This window comes from Solanum tuberosum, unplaced genomic scaffold (genome assembly GCF_000226075.1).
Source record: "Solanum tuberosum cultivar DM 1-3 516 R44 unplaced genomic scaffold, SolTub_3.0 scf00122, whole genome shotgun sequence".
In the NCBI taxonomy this organism is placed as follows: domain Eukaryota; kingdom Viridiplantae; phylum Streptophyta; class Magnoliopsida; order Solanales; family Solanaceae; genus Solanum; species Solanum tuberosum.
The window spans coordinates 1,193,006-1,207,781 of record NW_006239050.1 but is presented as its reverse complement, the minus strand read 5'-3'; the positions used below and the strand labels follow the sequence as shown (position 1 = coordinate 1,207,781).

The 14,776-nt window shown below is 37.6% G+C and overlaps 1 protein-coding gene across 2 annotated transcripts in view; it reads left to right on the top strand.

Moving 5' to 3' along the window:
- Positions 1-290: 290 nt before the first annotated feature.
- The window catches only part of LOC102605424 (probable inactive ATP-dependent zinc metalloprotease FTSHI 5, chloroplastic), a 45,895-nt gene continuing 31,409 nt past the window's right edge, over positions 291-14,776 (top strand). For both annotated transcript variants that reach the window (XM_006350410.2, XM_015310101.1), the window contains exons 1-9: positions 291-1,423; positions 2,012-2,483; positions 4,484-4,684; positions 4,767-5,060; positions 5,161-5,430; positions 8,460-8,549; positions 8,631-8,762; positions 9,683-9,856; positions 10,579-10,700. In XM_006350410.2, the coding sequence (XP_006350472.1) occupies positions 495-1,423; positions 2,012-2,483; positions 4,484-4,684; positions 4,767-5,060; positions 5,161-5,430; positions 8,460-8,549; positions 8,631-8,762; positions 9,683-9,856; positions 10,579-10,700 (2,684 nt within the window). In that variant the 5' untranslated portion in view covers positions 291-494. The remainder of the gene's footprint in view (positions 1,424-2,011; positions 2,484-4,483; positions 4,685-4,766; positions 5,061-5,160; positions 5,431-8,459; positions 8,550-8,630; positions 8,763-9,682; positions 9,857-10,578; positions 10,701-14,776) is intronic.

Below are 14,776 nucleotides of genomic sequence, written 5' to 3'. Positions count from 1 at the left end.
GTTGGGGGGGTTTTAGATCATTTTCTCAAGGATGAATGATAAGATGTTATAATTATCATTTTTCTTTACATTATTAATGTTCGTTACTACGTAATCTTGTATGTAAGACAACATAGTGTTTTAGTTTTAATGACTGATAGATTTTGAGTATTATTTTATAAATTTTGTGATATCAAATTCCCGTACAAAGCGCGAATAATTTTACAGTATTAAAATAATATGAAATCCAAAAGACTATCCTAGTAGTAAAATAAAAGAAAAGAGAAAGAGGAAAAAATAAATGGCAAAAAGACTATAGAGGAAGAAGAGGGAAATATGAGCAGCCCTTGATTAATTTGAGATTACCTTTGCCCTCGCCGGCTCGTCTCTGGATTTTTGGTTAAAACTTAAAACCCCAACGCCGGTCTTATCCTACTTGCTCTCTGCTCTTCAACTTTCTCAACCATGCCATTACTCTCCATTTCCCAATTTCATGACTAGATAACACCTTAATTATGTATGCTTCTAGTACTACCACATTCTTCACTCTTCAAAATCCATTCTTGAATCGCCATAGCCATTCCAATTACCGAATTCGCTCGAAAAAGTTCTCTTCCCATGAAGCAGATAAACCCAAAAGTCCTCTACGAATTCCTATTACTTCAGCCCCAGCTAGACTTATAAAATGTTCTATCACCCAAAAAGACAAAAACCCAGTTAGCTATGATGACCAAAATCCTCTTAAACCCATTTTAAAGCCTGTAGTGTACACATTATTCTCTATTGCTTTTGGATTGTGCCCGGTTCTCGGGTTTCAATTCCCTGCAACTGCTTCTGTTGCTGCTGCACCGCCCCCTGCCGCAGCTGAGCTGATACAGAAAACTAGTAATAAACGAAAAGATGTCCTTGAGACTAGACATGAATATTCACATTGTACGAAGAGATTGTTAGAGACGGTTTCAGGGTTGCTTAGAGTGATAGAGGAGGTGAAATCTGGTAAAGAGGATGTGAAATGTGTGGAGGAAAAGCTAAAGGAGGTGAACCTGAAGAGGAATGAGTTGCAAGGGGAGATCATGAATGGTCTCTATGCGGAACTGAGATTATTGAAGGGAGAAAGAAATGCCTTGGTCAATCGTTCGGAGGAGATTCTTGATGTAGTGCTGAAGATTAAGAGGGAGGAGGAGAGTTTATTGAAGAAGGCTAAGGGCAATGAAAAAGATTCAGTAGTAAAGGAAAAAGTTGCAAAATTGGATGAGGAAGTGAAACAGAGTGATCGGGAATATAACAGGGTATGGGAGAAGATTGCAGAGATAGATGATGAGATTATGAGGAGAGAAACACTTGCATTGAGCATTGGTGTGAGGGAGCTTGCATCTATTGAGAGGGAGTGTCAAATCTTGGTTACGGAGTTTCTGAGGAAAATGAGGCTGCAAAGCGTTGAGAGGTAAGACATTTTTAGAATTTTAGTAGCTTATACATGATTTTTTGATGTATAATAGTGCAACAGATCTTCTGTACGAGCAATGGTAGCAAAGCTTTATTAATCTAAACGATGGATATTGGCATGAATTTGGCATTGAGCCTTATTATTTTATTTGAGCAATTAGGTTCTGGGGATATCTTGGGAAGGAACTGCCCCGTTGTGCATGATAATATAGTTGGCATCTAAAACAGATGGCTCTGTTGTGAACTGATTGCTTTTACTTTCTTTTAGGATTTAACCTCCTAAATTGCCTTGGTATTTTCCAGCAATTATCTAGACGTTTTAATGCTTAGTTCACTGTTATGTTACCTATAATTTAATTCCATCTCCAATTGTACTTGTTCCTTGGTCAGCTAATCTACTTTATGCTGGCGACTAGATAATTGACATTTAGCATGTTATTCTTGTAGGCTGTAGATATCCTTTTGTTCTTAGATGAGGTTAGTTTTGTTTACTACTATTTGTAACAAAACTTGCTATTTGATGTTGTTTGTGAACTATATTTTCCCAATCATTTACATTGCTCTATATACTTGTGTGTCTTTGCAGCGTGCCTAAAAGCCCTCTCACTAAGCTTTCTAGATCTGAGATAAAAGAAGAATTGCAAACTGCTCAAAGACATTTGTTGGAGCAGATAGTTCTACCCAATGTTTTGGAGGATGATGACAATATACTCCTTTTTGATCAAGACTCTATGGTGTTCGGTCGGCGAATAGAACAAGCACTTAAGGACTCAAGAGAGATGCAACGGAATCTCGAGAGTCGTATTAAGAAAAAAATGAAGAGATATGGCAATGAAAAACGTTTTGTTGTAAACACACCAGTGGATGAAGTTGTCAAGGGTTTCCCTGAAATTGAATTGAAGTGGATGTTTGGAAACAAGGAGGTTGTAGTTCCAAAGGCCGTTAGCCTCCACTTGCATCATGGTTGGAAGAAATGGCGTGAGGATGTTAAAGCAAACCTCAAGAGGGATTTGCTGGAGAATGTTGAGCATGGTAAAAAATATATGGCTGAGAAACAGGTAACTTTTGCTGAAATGCTTGGTTCTTCCTTCTTATGCTAGGTTGTGCAATCATCACTTCTACTTTTACTTTCTATTACTATATATCAGCAGTTTGATCATTTAACAGCAAATTAATCATCTTGGAATTCCCTTGTTGCTCATTGCTATCGATAGCTTATCTTTTTCTCTGTAGTAAGATTTACTTTGTATACATTACCACTTTTCAGGAAAAAAAAGTAAAGAGTTACTTTGTATCCATTTAGCTGGTGTTTCTTAGTTACTGATTTAGTCTCATATCTTGGTCTTCAATTTTGTGATCTAGAAGTTAAAGACTCTGCATTGAGTGAGGGGTTTGTACATTATAGTTTGCGGGGTTGTGGTCTCATGGATAAATAGGTGCCTGTTAGGTAGGATGAGAAGGTACGATTTAGAAAACTACTTGCTTTTACATTTCAAGCATTTTGAATGACCTGGTTATGGTATGGAAAGAGTTAGTAGTTAATTGATAGAAATATTGAGCTAAAAGGTGGTCTAGGTATTACTTTACAGGCTATTACAAGTTGCTGTCTCCTGCTATCTTTGTCCCAAGAAATTCTATTACCAGATTGGTCGTATTGATTAAAGGTACTCTATTTTGTGACTTCTCAAAAAATAAATAAAGGGAAGCAAAGTTCTGAACTTTACTTAATGGAGAATGAAAATATATTTTCAGGGTTTTTTGGGAACTTTTGAGCCTCGAGATCAACCTCGCGTTTTTGCATCTTGTAATTGACGTCTTCAATTATTTCGTGATTTACATCTGGAACTTGAAATAATGTCAATTGATGAGATGAGTGGTGAAATTAATGATAAGCTGAAAGTTTGGAGACATGCCCTAGAGTCTAAAGGTTTCAAGTTAAGCAAGACTAAATAGAGTCCCTGGAGAGTAAATTCAGTGGCATAATGCATGAGGCGGAGATGGAAGTAAAGATCGATGTCAAGTCATTTCCAAGAGAGAGAGCTTCAAGTATCTTGGGTTTATTATCCAAGAAGACGGGGAGATTGATGATGATGTCACACATCATATAGGAGCGGGGTGGGCGAAATTGAGGTTCACTTTCGGGGTACTGTGTGATAAGAAGGTGTTGTCTAGGCTTAAGGGAAGTTCTACATACTGGTGGTTAGACCCACATTGCTGTATGGGGTAGAGTGTTGGCCAGTCAAGAATGTCTATGTTCAGAAAATGAATGTAGAAGAGATGAGGATGCTCAGATGGATGTGTGGGCATATCAGGAGAGATATGAGTAGGAACGAAGTTATATGGGGCAAGGTGGAATTGGCTTCCATGGCAGACAAAATGAGGGAAGCGGGATTGAGATGATTTGGGCTTGTGAAGAGGAGGTGCGTGTATGCTCTAGTTAGGAGGTGTGAGAGATTGTCCTAGCAGGAGTTAGGAGAGGTATAGGTAGGCCGAAAAAAAATCAGGGAGGGGGGTGGGGTGACTAGACAGGACATGGCACAATTCAACTAACTGAGGACATAACCCTAGGTAGGAAAGTAAGGAAGTCGAGGATTAGGGTAGAAGGTTAGTAGTTAGTTGAGTATTGTTGCACTTTAGGTGGGGGAGGCAGGGGGCTTGCCCCATCTCTTCCCTATTAGTATCAAGAAATTATGTAGTTTATTATTCTTCAATGTGTTTTATTATCTGTTGCTTCATGTGCTTTGTATTTGGATATTTTGCTGAAATTTTTTCTTCTTGCAACCCTGCTTCGATTAACTTCTCTTTTGATCCGAAGGTCTATCGGAAACAACCTCTCTACCCCACGTGGGTAGGGGTAAGGACTATGTACATCTTACCCTCCTCAGACTCCATTTATGGGATTACACTGGGTATATTGTTGTTTTGGTTCCCTAATCTGTTGGTTCTATTTGAAAACTATATTTGCCTATAATGATGCCATTGCTTTTCTCCGCGCAAGACACCATGCTCTATCAATGGTGGCATCTGCTTTATGATGACGTCCAAATTCTTATTATAGGAAAGGATCCTCCTGGATCGGGATAGAGTGGTGGCAAAATCATGGTATAATGAAGAAAGAAATAGGTGGGAGATGGATCCTGTGGCTGTTCCTTATGCTGTGTCCAAGAATCTTCTTGAGAGTGCTAGAATCAGACATGACTGGGCTGCCATGTATGTTATGTTGAAGGGAGATGATAAAGAATATTATGTTGATATCAAGGTATGATCCTCTATCTGCACAGTGATTCCTCTTTTTGATTTAAATGTGACATTGATTTTTAACCTCGTCATTTTTGTTTCAGGAATATGAAATGATTTATGAAGATTTTGGAGGTTTTGATGCCTTGTACCTGCGAATGCTTGCTTCAGGTATCCCAACTGCGGTTCAGCTGATGTGGATTCCTTTCTCAGAGCTGAACTTCCGTCAACAGTTTCTCTTGGTCACAAGACTCTGTCATCAATGTCTAAATGGATTGTGGTCTCTAAAACTTGTTTCACGTGGAAGAGACTGGATTTTGGAGAAATTCCGAAACGTAAATGATGACATTATGATGATGATTGTTTTCCCTACTGTGGAATTTATCATCCCTTATCGGGTATTTATCATAGCCTGCACTTGACCCTGGTTTATTGTTTAATTTTCCTCCTTGTTTTTAACTGTGTTTTCAGAGCAGTCTCTTGCTGTTGTGGGTGTAGGTGAGGATGCGGCTGGGTATGGCGTGGCCAGAGTATTTCGATCAATCTGTTGCTTCAACGTGGTACTTGAAGTGGCAATCTGAGGCTGAAATGAGTTTCAGATCAAGAAAAAAAGATGATTTTCAGTGGTATCTCTGGTTTTTGATTAGAACTGCAGTATATGGCTATGTATTGTATCATGTGATTCGCTTTATGAAGAGGAAAATTCCACGACTTCTTGGTTATGGACCTTTAAGGAGAAATCCCAACCTACGGAAGCTGCAGAGAGTGGTATAGTTACCTCCTCGACTCAGCTATGTATCTTGTGTCTGGACAATTGTATGTTTCTGTTTAAGCCGTAACACAGAGCATTCTCTAATGAAGTGGGCCATAGCTTCTTTGCTATGATGTCTTAGTTATTACTCTCCCATTCCAGTTTATGTGACAGGTGACCCTATATTTTTTTAGTATGTTTAAAAATATGTCCACTTTCTAAATCTAGAAACATATTAACTTTAAATTCTTCATTTTGCCCTTAATGAAAAGCTTTTATAGCCACACACATATTATAGCATGTTTAAGACCACAAGTTTCGGAAGTACTATAGCCATATTATGGCATATTTAATACTACAAGTTTCAATAGTCTGCATTCCTTTCTTAAACTTTGTGCCCAGTCAATTAGGGTTACATAAAATGAAACGGAGGGGGTAATATCTCTTTACTACAAAGAGCATTTGTTTCTCTGCTGTTTCGTACGGTGCTTTTTGTTCTATTACTGACTCTTCTATTTAAGTGGTTCTTTGCAAAAACTTATAACTATGACACCCTTTAATTTGTTTATATATACACACATGTTTACAAAGCTTTTTATCAAGGGATTTTATTTGATCTTTCATCATTGGATGTTACTTGGATGTAGTTGAAGCTTGACTTTATTTATAAAATGTGTTTATAATTCATCCAAGGGTATGGCCTTGTCAACGAAGTGGGTTGAGAACCATGAGGTCTCCAACGGAGACAATATATATACATACATACATGTTTACAAAGCTTTTATCAAGGGATTTTGTTTGATCTTTCATAATTGGATGTAGTTGAAGCTTGAATTTATTTATAAAATGTGTTTATAATTCATCCAAGGGTGTGGCCTTGTGGTCAATAAAGTGAGTTGAGAACCTGAGACAAAAACGCTAGGTGAGTTCTTCCTATTTGTCCAAGCCTTGTTGACAGTGTTACCCGGTACCTGTGCTGGTGGGGATAGCAGGTACCTCGTGGAATTAGTCGAGGTGTGCAGGAGCTGGCTCGGACTCTAGGGTTGTAAAGAAAATGTGAATTCAAAATTTCAGGCTCCCATATGTTGATCAAGGTGAAATAGAAGTGACATTGAGTTTCCGACGAGGATACTTTTAATTATGTAGCAAATACTCTAGAATTTCTTTTCTAAGGGCCTTTGATTGGCTTATCAAAATCTTTTCTGATTGTTAAAATTGATCTTTAGAGAATTCATTAAGATAATTAGTTTCGTTACTCTAATGAAACTAAAAGTTGAAAATGACAGAAAATATGCTGGATTCCGTTAGCTCCCTACTTAGCTTATTGTGAAAATACTTATGTCTTTTGTACATCTTGTAAACGGCACTATGTTTGTTCTAATTTTTCATAAGATTAACCCTACTTTAAAGAAAACAAAGTAGCCTGGTTGAAATAATCTTTAGTTATTAGCTCTAAAAATTGATTTTTAGAATAGTGTCCAAGGAAACTGATAAAATGATGAATTTAAACCAAGCAGTCATGAATATATATTCTTAAGAAAAATTAGTTGTCAAACTATATGCAAGTATGATTGAAGAGTGGAACTGGAGATTCGTTTCCCAAAGCTATCAGAAATCGTTGAGGTATGAAGAAAATAAATATCTAAATCACTAAACAAAAAGTTGGTTCAAATAAGATAAATCAAAATCGAAAACATGAGGTGTGTGAAAAGCAATGGAGAAAGGGGGAGGTAATTTAGGGGCATATTAGCGATATTAATTGGGTTTTCTCCTGGAGGGGGGGGGGGGGAGGTTTGCATCGATGTTGATATAAACAGGATATTTAGTTTTCAGTCAAACCAACTAATGGTAAATGTGGAGGCTAGTGTGACATATCTTATCTGCATGTGGAGGCTAATACAATGTAGCCTTAAGGCTTAAGCTACCAGGCCACCCTTAGTCCTATGGTTGACATTTATATTATTCTTCTTCCTTTTGATCCGTTTACATTGATATTATTCTTCATCCTCAGGATCTGTCTACTACTGAAAAGTATTGTCATCTGGTACCTTCTGAAATTTTTGGTTTCTATATTTCATGTCATATTTCCTCCACTGCTAATGTACTTCATTAGCTCATCTGAGATTGCTAAAAAATATGTACTCCAGATATTTCTACCACGCGTCCTTTCTGTAGTGTGAGGATTCATCATAAGAGCACAATGGAAGAAAACGATATGTATAGGCAATACATATTACTTGAGAATATGTTTTAGACATTAGAACTTTTGCAGTAGGTTTTCATGCTTTCTAGGAGTGGTTAACTTTTCAGAGATTTATACGTTGAGAAAATATACAATCTAGTACTTCTAATTTATATTTGCATAATATTGGCATGCGATAGTTTTAATGGAGTAATGTAGTCAGTGAGGATTCATATAGCCGACCCAACTTGTTTTGGACTGACGTGTAGTGTGTCCTTTTTGCATTGTTTATTGTCCTTCCAAATTGGGTGTCAGTTCTGGTCTTCCAGGCAATTCTATGAGGAACTTGTGCTGCATCACCTTCTCTTTTATCTTATTACTGTAAAGTTTTTTTTTGGAATCTCAAAAAGATGCTTTTAAAATTGAAAACGTGCACAGGTTTTAGAATCCATAAAAGACAGAATGGGGTACAACTTACCCGTATATCAAGAACATCTTGATCAATGGTAGTCTAGTCGAGCTCATATCTTTGCTTTTCTGCAAAAGGTTTTACAATTCAGGACAATTTTTTTTGAGAAGGTAACAACTTGTATTCTATTCCAAAACAAAAACCAGAACCTGCCACAACAAATTACAGGTTCCTAATTACAATTGTGGAGAGTAGCAGGAAGATCTTTAATCCTATAGCAAAGTTTACATTTTTTGTCCAAGGACAATTTTCTTGAAGGATTGTATGTGGTCAAGTTATATGTTTTTGAATTTTGCATGAGTCATTGCTAGATAACAACTTGCAGCATTGTTACTTCTTGCAATAATTTCAAGTAAGTCACGTTTATGCATAATAATTGTTACAATTTGCTGCAGAAAGCATATTTTAGATTTAGGTCAAGGAGAATAAAGCAAAAGAAGAAGGCGGGTGTTGATCCAATCAGTACTGCTTTTGATCAGATGAAGGTTTGCACTTTTGTTCTTTAACCATGACAGTGCCTTGGTATATTTGCTTTTGGTGATCAATCTTCTTTTTCTGTTTCCCAGAGGGTGAAGAATCCACCTATAAGTTTGAAGGACTTTGCAAGCATTGAATCTATGAAGGAAGAGATTAATGAGGTCGTGGCATTTCTGCAAAACCCTCGCGCTTTTCAAGAAATGGGAGCTCGTGCCCCTCGGGTATGTTACTGCAAGTGGTGTTTGAGAATTTCTTAGTTTTAAGATGGTGGTGAATTTGCTTTTTTCCAAGAGATTTGCTTCCTTACTAGTGCATTTATGTGTAGAAATTTGTGACTATGAAAAGGCACTTCCAGTATGTACTTTCTACTTAACAGTTATACATGCATAGACTAATATCTTATGCAGAGCCAAGTCAAATAAACGATAAACCTGTTAGAAAGAATGATGTTGAGGAGAAACTATTTCTGGTGTAATGCATTCTGATGTTTAAAATGAAGGTTATGTCCCCTCAACAATAATCATAACCTCTCTGGTCCTACAAGGCGGGTTCTTGCTGTATGTTGTAGTCAATTTGTGTATTCAGTAAAGTTCAATGGCTTTTCTATGTGCATAGTCGAAGTTGTTGTGCTAACTTGACATCAAGTCAGATGTAAATTGATCTAGATCTCCGATATATCACCTTTAGACTCCAATTGATCCTTTTAAGTCCTCGTGTATTGTGTTAGTTTTATCTTTAGGTAAGCCTTATTTCTGATACTGGTGCAACTAGATTCAGCATCTGCTTAATGGTGAAAGGAGTATAACACATACCAACTTGGGCTTGGTTAACAACATATAGTCATAATGCAATACATGCAGTCATGCACAGTCATGTCCTATGTTAATAACCTTCCATGAAATTAGTAATAAAAAATTGTTGGTACCATAATGATTAATGAGTATTCTTTGTAATATATGGCCAATCTACTTTATGATTAACAATGGTTCTTGTAAACGGTTACCACCGTTACACCAAAAAAAACCCAGCAGCATTGTTTGTGTGTGCGTGGGCGAGTATATGTGCATTCCCACAAAATATGTCTGAGCTAAAATGATGCTTTATGCTTGCACTAAACTCTATTTCATGTGTGATATGACAGGGAGTTCTTATTGTGGGGGAGAGAGGAACTGGAAAAACAACCCTAGCTCTGGCAATTGCAGCAGAAGCTAAGGTGCCACTTGTTGAAGTTAAAGCCCAGCAGTTAGAGGCTGGTTTGTGGGTTGGCCAAAGTGCATCTAATGTTAGAGAGCTGTTTCAAACAGCACGTGATCTGGTCAGTCTGGTTTCTTTGTGTATTGTATTGCCTCTCCTTACAATTTCCAATACCTGGTGATGGTGTAATCTGCATCTTCTTCTTGTCGTTATTCTGAAATCTAAAGTAAATAAAGGAGGAAGAAAAGGGTCTTGTTGATATTGGCTGCTGATATAGCATGGATAATGGATAAAGACATATTTCCCTTTGCATGCACTCATAAAAGTTTATAGGTTTGTTTGCATGCATGTTTTTGTGGAAAGGAAACAAGTAAAACATGTTTATCTTGGAGTGCAGCTCATAATTAACTTTATGCAAGAGCAAGACTGCTAATAAGAAATTTTGCAAAAACATACCTGTAAATCTTTTTTGTGAATTAGTGGGTGTTTGGATTGGCTTATTTAAGTAGTTTTTGGCTTTAAAGCCCATTTTTAATTTTGGAAGTGTTTGGGAAACACAAAAACACTTTTTAGGCGGAAAAAGTACAAAAAAGGCCAAATGCCAAAATTTGGGTGTTCCCAACTTATGGCTTTTAGCTTATAAGCCACTTAAAAAAAGTCAATCCAAACACCCCCTTAATGTTATGATCATTTCTCGACTGACCGAGTCTTTCACAAATAATTTGAGGAGAAGTCAACAATACTGAAGGAGTAATATAGTGTATCATGTCAAGGTACACATCTGGTGCATTTTTCTGAGCTGTTTTTTGTAGTGATATCTGCTTACTTCCTTATCCTGTTCAGGCTCCTGTAATCATATTTGTGGAGGATTTTGACCTCTTTGCTGGAGTCAGAGGGAAGTTTATCCACACTAAAAAGCAGGATCATGAAGCCTTCATCAATCAACTTTTGGTGGAACTTGACGGGTAAGTGAGTTCTCATGATTTTTAACAAATTTAGATATTGCAGCAACAGAAAAGCATCATCTTGATGTAAATCATTCATCAGGAAAATGGCCTCATATAGCTATTGTTGAGTTACCCAACTCATCTTCTATAATAGTTATGTCTGTTTTTGATGTGGAGAAGGAGAAGGTAGGCTGATATGAAGACCCGGGGATTTGATTCAGTGGTAAGGACACAATATTTTGGATGTGTGGATAGAGCGCATGCCATCTTGACATAGAGCCCAATATTTAAGTGGGAGCAGGGTAGAAGGGGAGCCATACTTCCTCGAGTTTTGAACTTGTGGGTCAATTGATGTTGGCCAGCTATTCCCAGGGGATTTCTCGGTTGTCAAAAGAAAAAAAAAGGACTGATATGGTTTACTAGCTGTTAATTCTTCCATAAAGTACCATTGTTGATTCTGTAATTATTCTAAATTTCAACTTTATCTTCTTTTACATTGTTGAGTTGTGTCTACCAACTCATATAAAAGCTTAATATATTAAGATATATAATTGGCCTATATTAGGCTTAGCATATAGTTTCTCATGTGCAAGCCTAATTTTTTATTTTAAGCCAAGAACGTAGGGATATTTTGTTGACGGATGGTGGTGGGACTCGAATGTAGGACCTCTGTCACTTTGATATCATATAGAGTTGTGTCTGCCATTTTATCTTAAGGTTTAAGCTGGTAAAAGAAGGAAGAAGCCAAGTTAATTGTTTTAGGTTTACAGCAGACATCTACAATGACGTATGTCCATTCTCTCAGGTGAATATCATTGCCAGTTTCATGCCAAAAAGTTAGATGGAGTTCAAATTTTGTGTTCCAAGTGAACAACCTAAAATGACGAACAAAACCCTGCCTAGTAAGAGTAATATTAGTACTCATTTAGCTATGGGAAATTCTCCATTGAATTTCCTTGAAACAAATTGTAATAATAAGTAAATGTTCTTATTCCTATCTTGGCATGCCTTTGGGAGCTAAGAGTAAATCTTTGAGCATCTGGAACTCTGTGGTAGAAAAATGTGAAAGGAAGTTGGTTAACTGGAAAAGTCAATACTTATCCTCGGGTGGTAGAGTCACACTTATCAACAGTGTTCTTGATGCCATGCCAACCTATATGATGTCCCTCTTTCTTATGCCTGGGAAGATCATTCAGTGGCTGGACCAATCAGAAGAAATTTTCTTTGGCAAGGTAATGGAGAAGGGGAGAAGAAATTTTATTTGGTTAAGTGGGATGTTGTTATATCCAACAAAAAAGAGGAAGGTTTGGGAATTAAGAATTTGAAAGCCCACAATAAGAGCCTTCTGCTAAAATGGCTCTGGACACTAGCAAGTAGCAACAAATGATCAGTGCTTATGGATGGACATTATCATTGCAAGATATGGAAAGGAATGACCATGGACTACTAAGGAGGTTAGTACTCCTTATGGTGTGGGTCTATGGAGAACTATTAGAAACCAATGGCCAAGAATGCGGAGCAACTCTGTGATTAATGTGGGAAATGGGAGGAAAACCTTGTTCTGGAATGATATATGGGTGGGACAAACACCTTTGAGACAACAGTTCCCAGCCATTTATATTCTCAATCAGCAGAAAATGGCTACAATTCTAGAAGTCAGAAATGAACAAGGATGGAACCTGACTTTTAGAAGGTTCCTCAATGACTGGGAAGTGGAGAGAATGACTCAGTTCTACAATACCTTGGAACAAGCCAAGAACCTCACTTGTGCGGAAGACAAATTGATATGAAAGCTGGAGAAAGATGGCAAGTTCAAGGTGAAATCAGCCTACAAATTACTAGACATTTCAACTGAAACCAATGAGTTGTGGCCTTGGAAGATGATCTGGAAAGGGAAGAGACCACATAAGGTGGCTTGTTTCACATGGCTTGTTGCAAGACAATCTGTTCTGGCTCAGGACAACTTAATGAAAAGAGGAAGGGACTTATGCTCCAGATGTTTTTTTTGTGAATCTGAGACAGAGACAATAAACCATCTTTTTTTGCATTGTAAAGTGACTGAGAAACTATGGAAGTATTTTATTAACTTGAGAGGTATCACATGGACCATGCCTAGAAATACTGCAGAAGTCCTAGCATGTTGGAATAGAGATGGAAATCAGTCAGGAAACAACGAGAGATGGAAGATTGTCCCTGCCTGCATCTGGTGGACAATATGGAGGGAGAGAAATCAAAGATGTTTTGAGAACAAGAGTATCCCTTTCCAAAGCATTAAAATGAATTGTTTAGTGACCTTTTACTTTTGGTGTATTCATACTATTCCCAAGTATCCGGGGGACATCACCCTATTCTTAAATAGTTTATGAGGGAGATAGGTGTTTAGATTCTTTTTGACAAACCCTCTATACTTTTGATGTAATTACTACACGAGTTCACTATTGGTGTACTTCTCTGTTTATAATACCAGTTAACTTTCTAAAAAAAAAAAAGTTCTTACATTGGTCATTCCTACTGTTAAGACATTACATCCTATTAGGACATAATGTTCTGTTCTTTTTCTTCATCATCATCCTGCTTTTATGTCTTACTTATTTCTTGTGCTGGTGAAATGCATTCTCCATCACTATTAGATGTATTAATGCAGTCAGTTTATACCTCAGTTCTCACTTGGGTTAATAGTATTGTCTGTAGTTCCTCACCTCATGAACTAATTTTTTGGTTGTATTAGGCTCAAGGTTCATTTTCTTAATATGTTATTTTTTTTTGATGAAGTTAGAATAATGTCATTAACAAAGCATCAAGCAGATGCACAGATTACAAAAGAAAGAAATATCAGCTCCCAAAAAGGCAAAAAAAAGCTATCTAAACAGCTAACAGCAGAGATCTATGGAGCTGATAAATTCTAGGAAAAAATCGTCACTAAGTACAGGAGAGAGATTAACCCAACCAAAAAGAGTAATCAAACATCTTGCTTTAAAGGTAGAGATGGGAGTTGGGGTGCCATCAAAACATCTTTTGTTCCTCTCCGTCCATAAGCACCACAAAATACAGGCTGGAACCAAAGACCAGATCTGCTTGACGGACTTCCCAACTTTCCAAGAACTCCAACACACAAAAACCTCTCTCAATGATCTTGGCATGACCCAAGTGAGTCCAAAAAGTGAGAAGAACATGTTCCATAGGCCTGTTGCAACTGTGCAATAAAGGAACAAGTGATTAATAGATTCTGAGTTGCACAAGCACATGTAGCATCTGTTGACTATTTGGAATTTCCTCCTCATGAGATTATTCTGAGTCAAGCAAGAGTCTTTTAGAGTAATCCAACTGAAACAAATAACTTTAGGTGGCAACTTAGTTCTCCAGATTAATTTCCATGGCCATTGATCAATTACGGTCTTCTTGGAGCTTTGTTGAAGGTAGCATGCTTTAACTGTGTAGGATCCATCCCTGCTATGTCTCCAGATAAGTTTGTCCCTGCGTTGACTGTTGATTGCACTAGTCTGAATGGTGGCCATAAGGCTAAAAACCTCTTCCAACTCCCAGTCATTAAGATTTCTCCTTAGGATCAGATTCCACACATTGTCTTCCCTGTACTGCAAGATGGTTGAGTCTGGATGAGATGCAATCTGGAAAATGCTTGGGAAAGCATTCATTAGAGGAGTGTCTCCTAGCCAAATATCTTTCCAAAACTGAATATGTTCCCCATTTCCCACCATAAGTGAGGCATCACTGAAGAATATTTCCCACAGTTTCCTTATATCTCTCCAGACCCCCGTGCCATAAGAGGTACTGACTTTATTAGAGCACCAATGACTATCACTACCATACTTTGCTTGGATCACTTCCTTCCACAAGCCAGCCGCCTCTTGATTGTATCTCCAGTGCCACTTCAATAGCAAACACTTGTTATGTAAGGCCAAGTCTTTTATCCCCAATCCTCCATATTGTTTTGGCAAAGTGACTTTGGCCCATTTAACAAGGTGAATTTTGTGGTCCTTGTTGTTGCCTTCCCAGAGAAAGTCTCTCCTGATTTTGTCAAGTCGCTGTTTCACCTTAGCTAGCATAAGGAGTAAGCTCATAAAATAGGTGGGAAT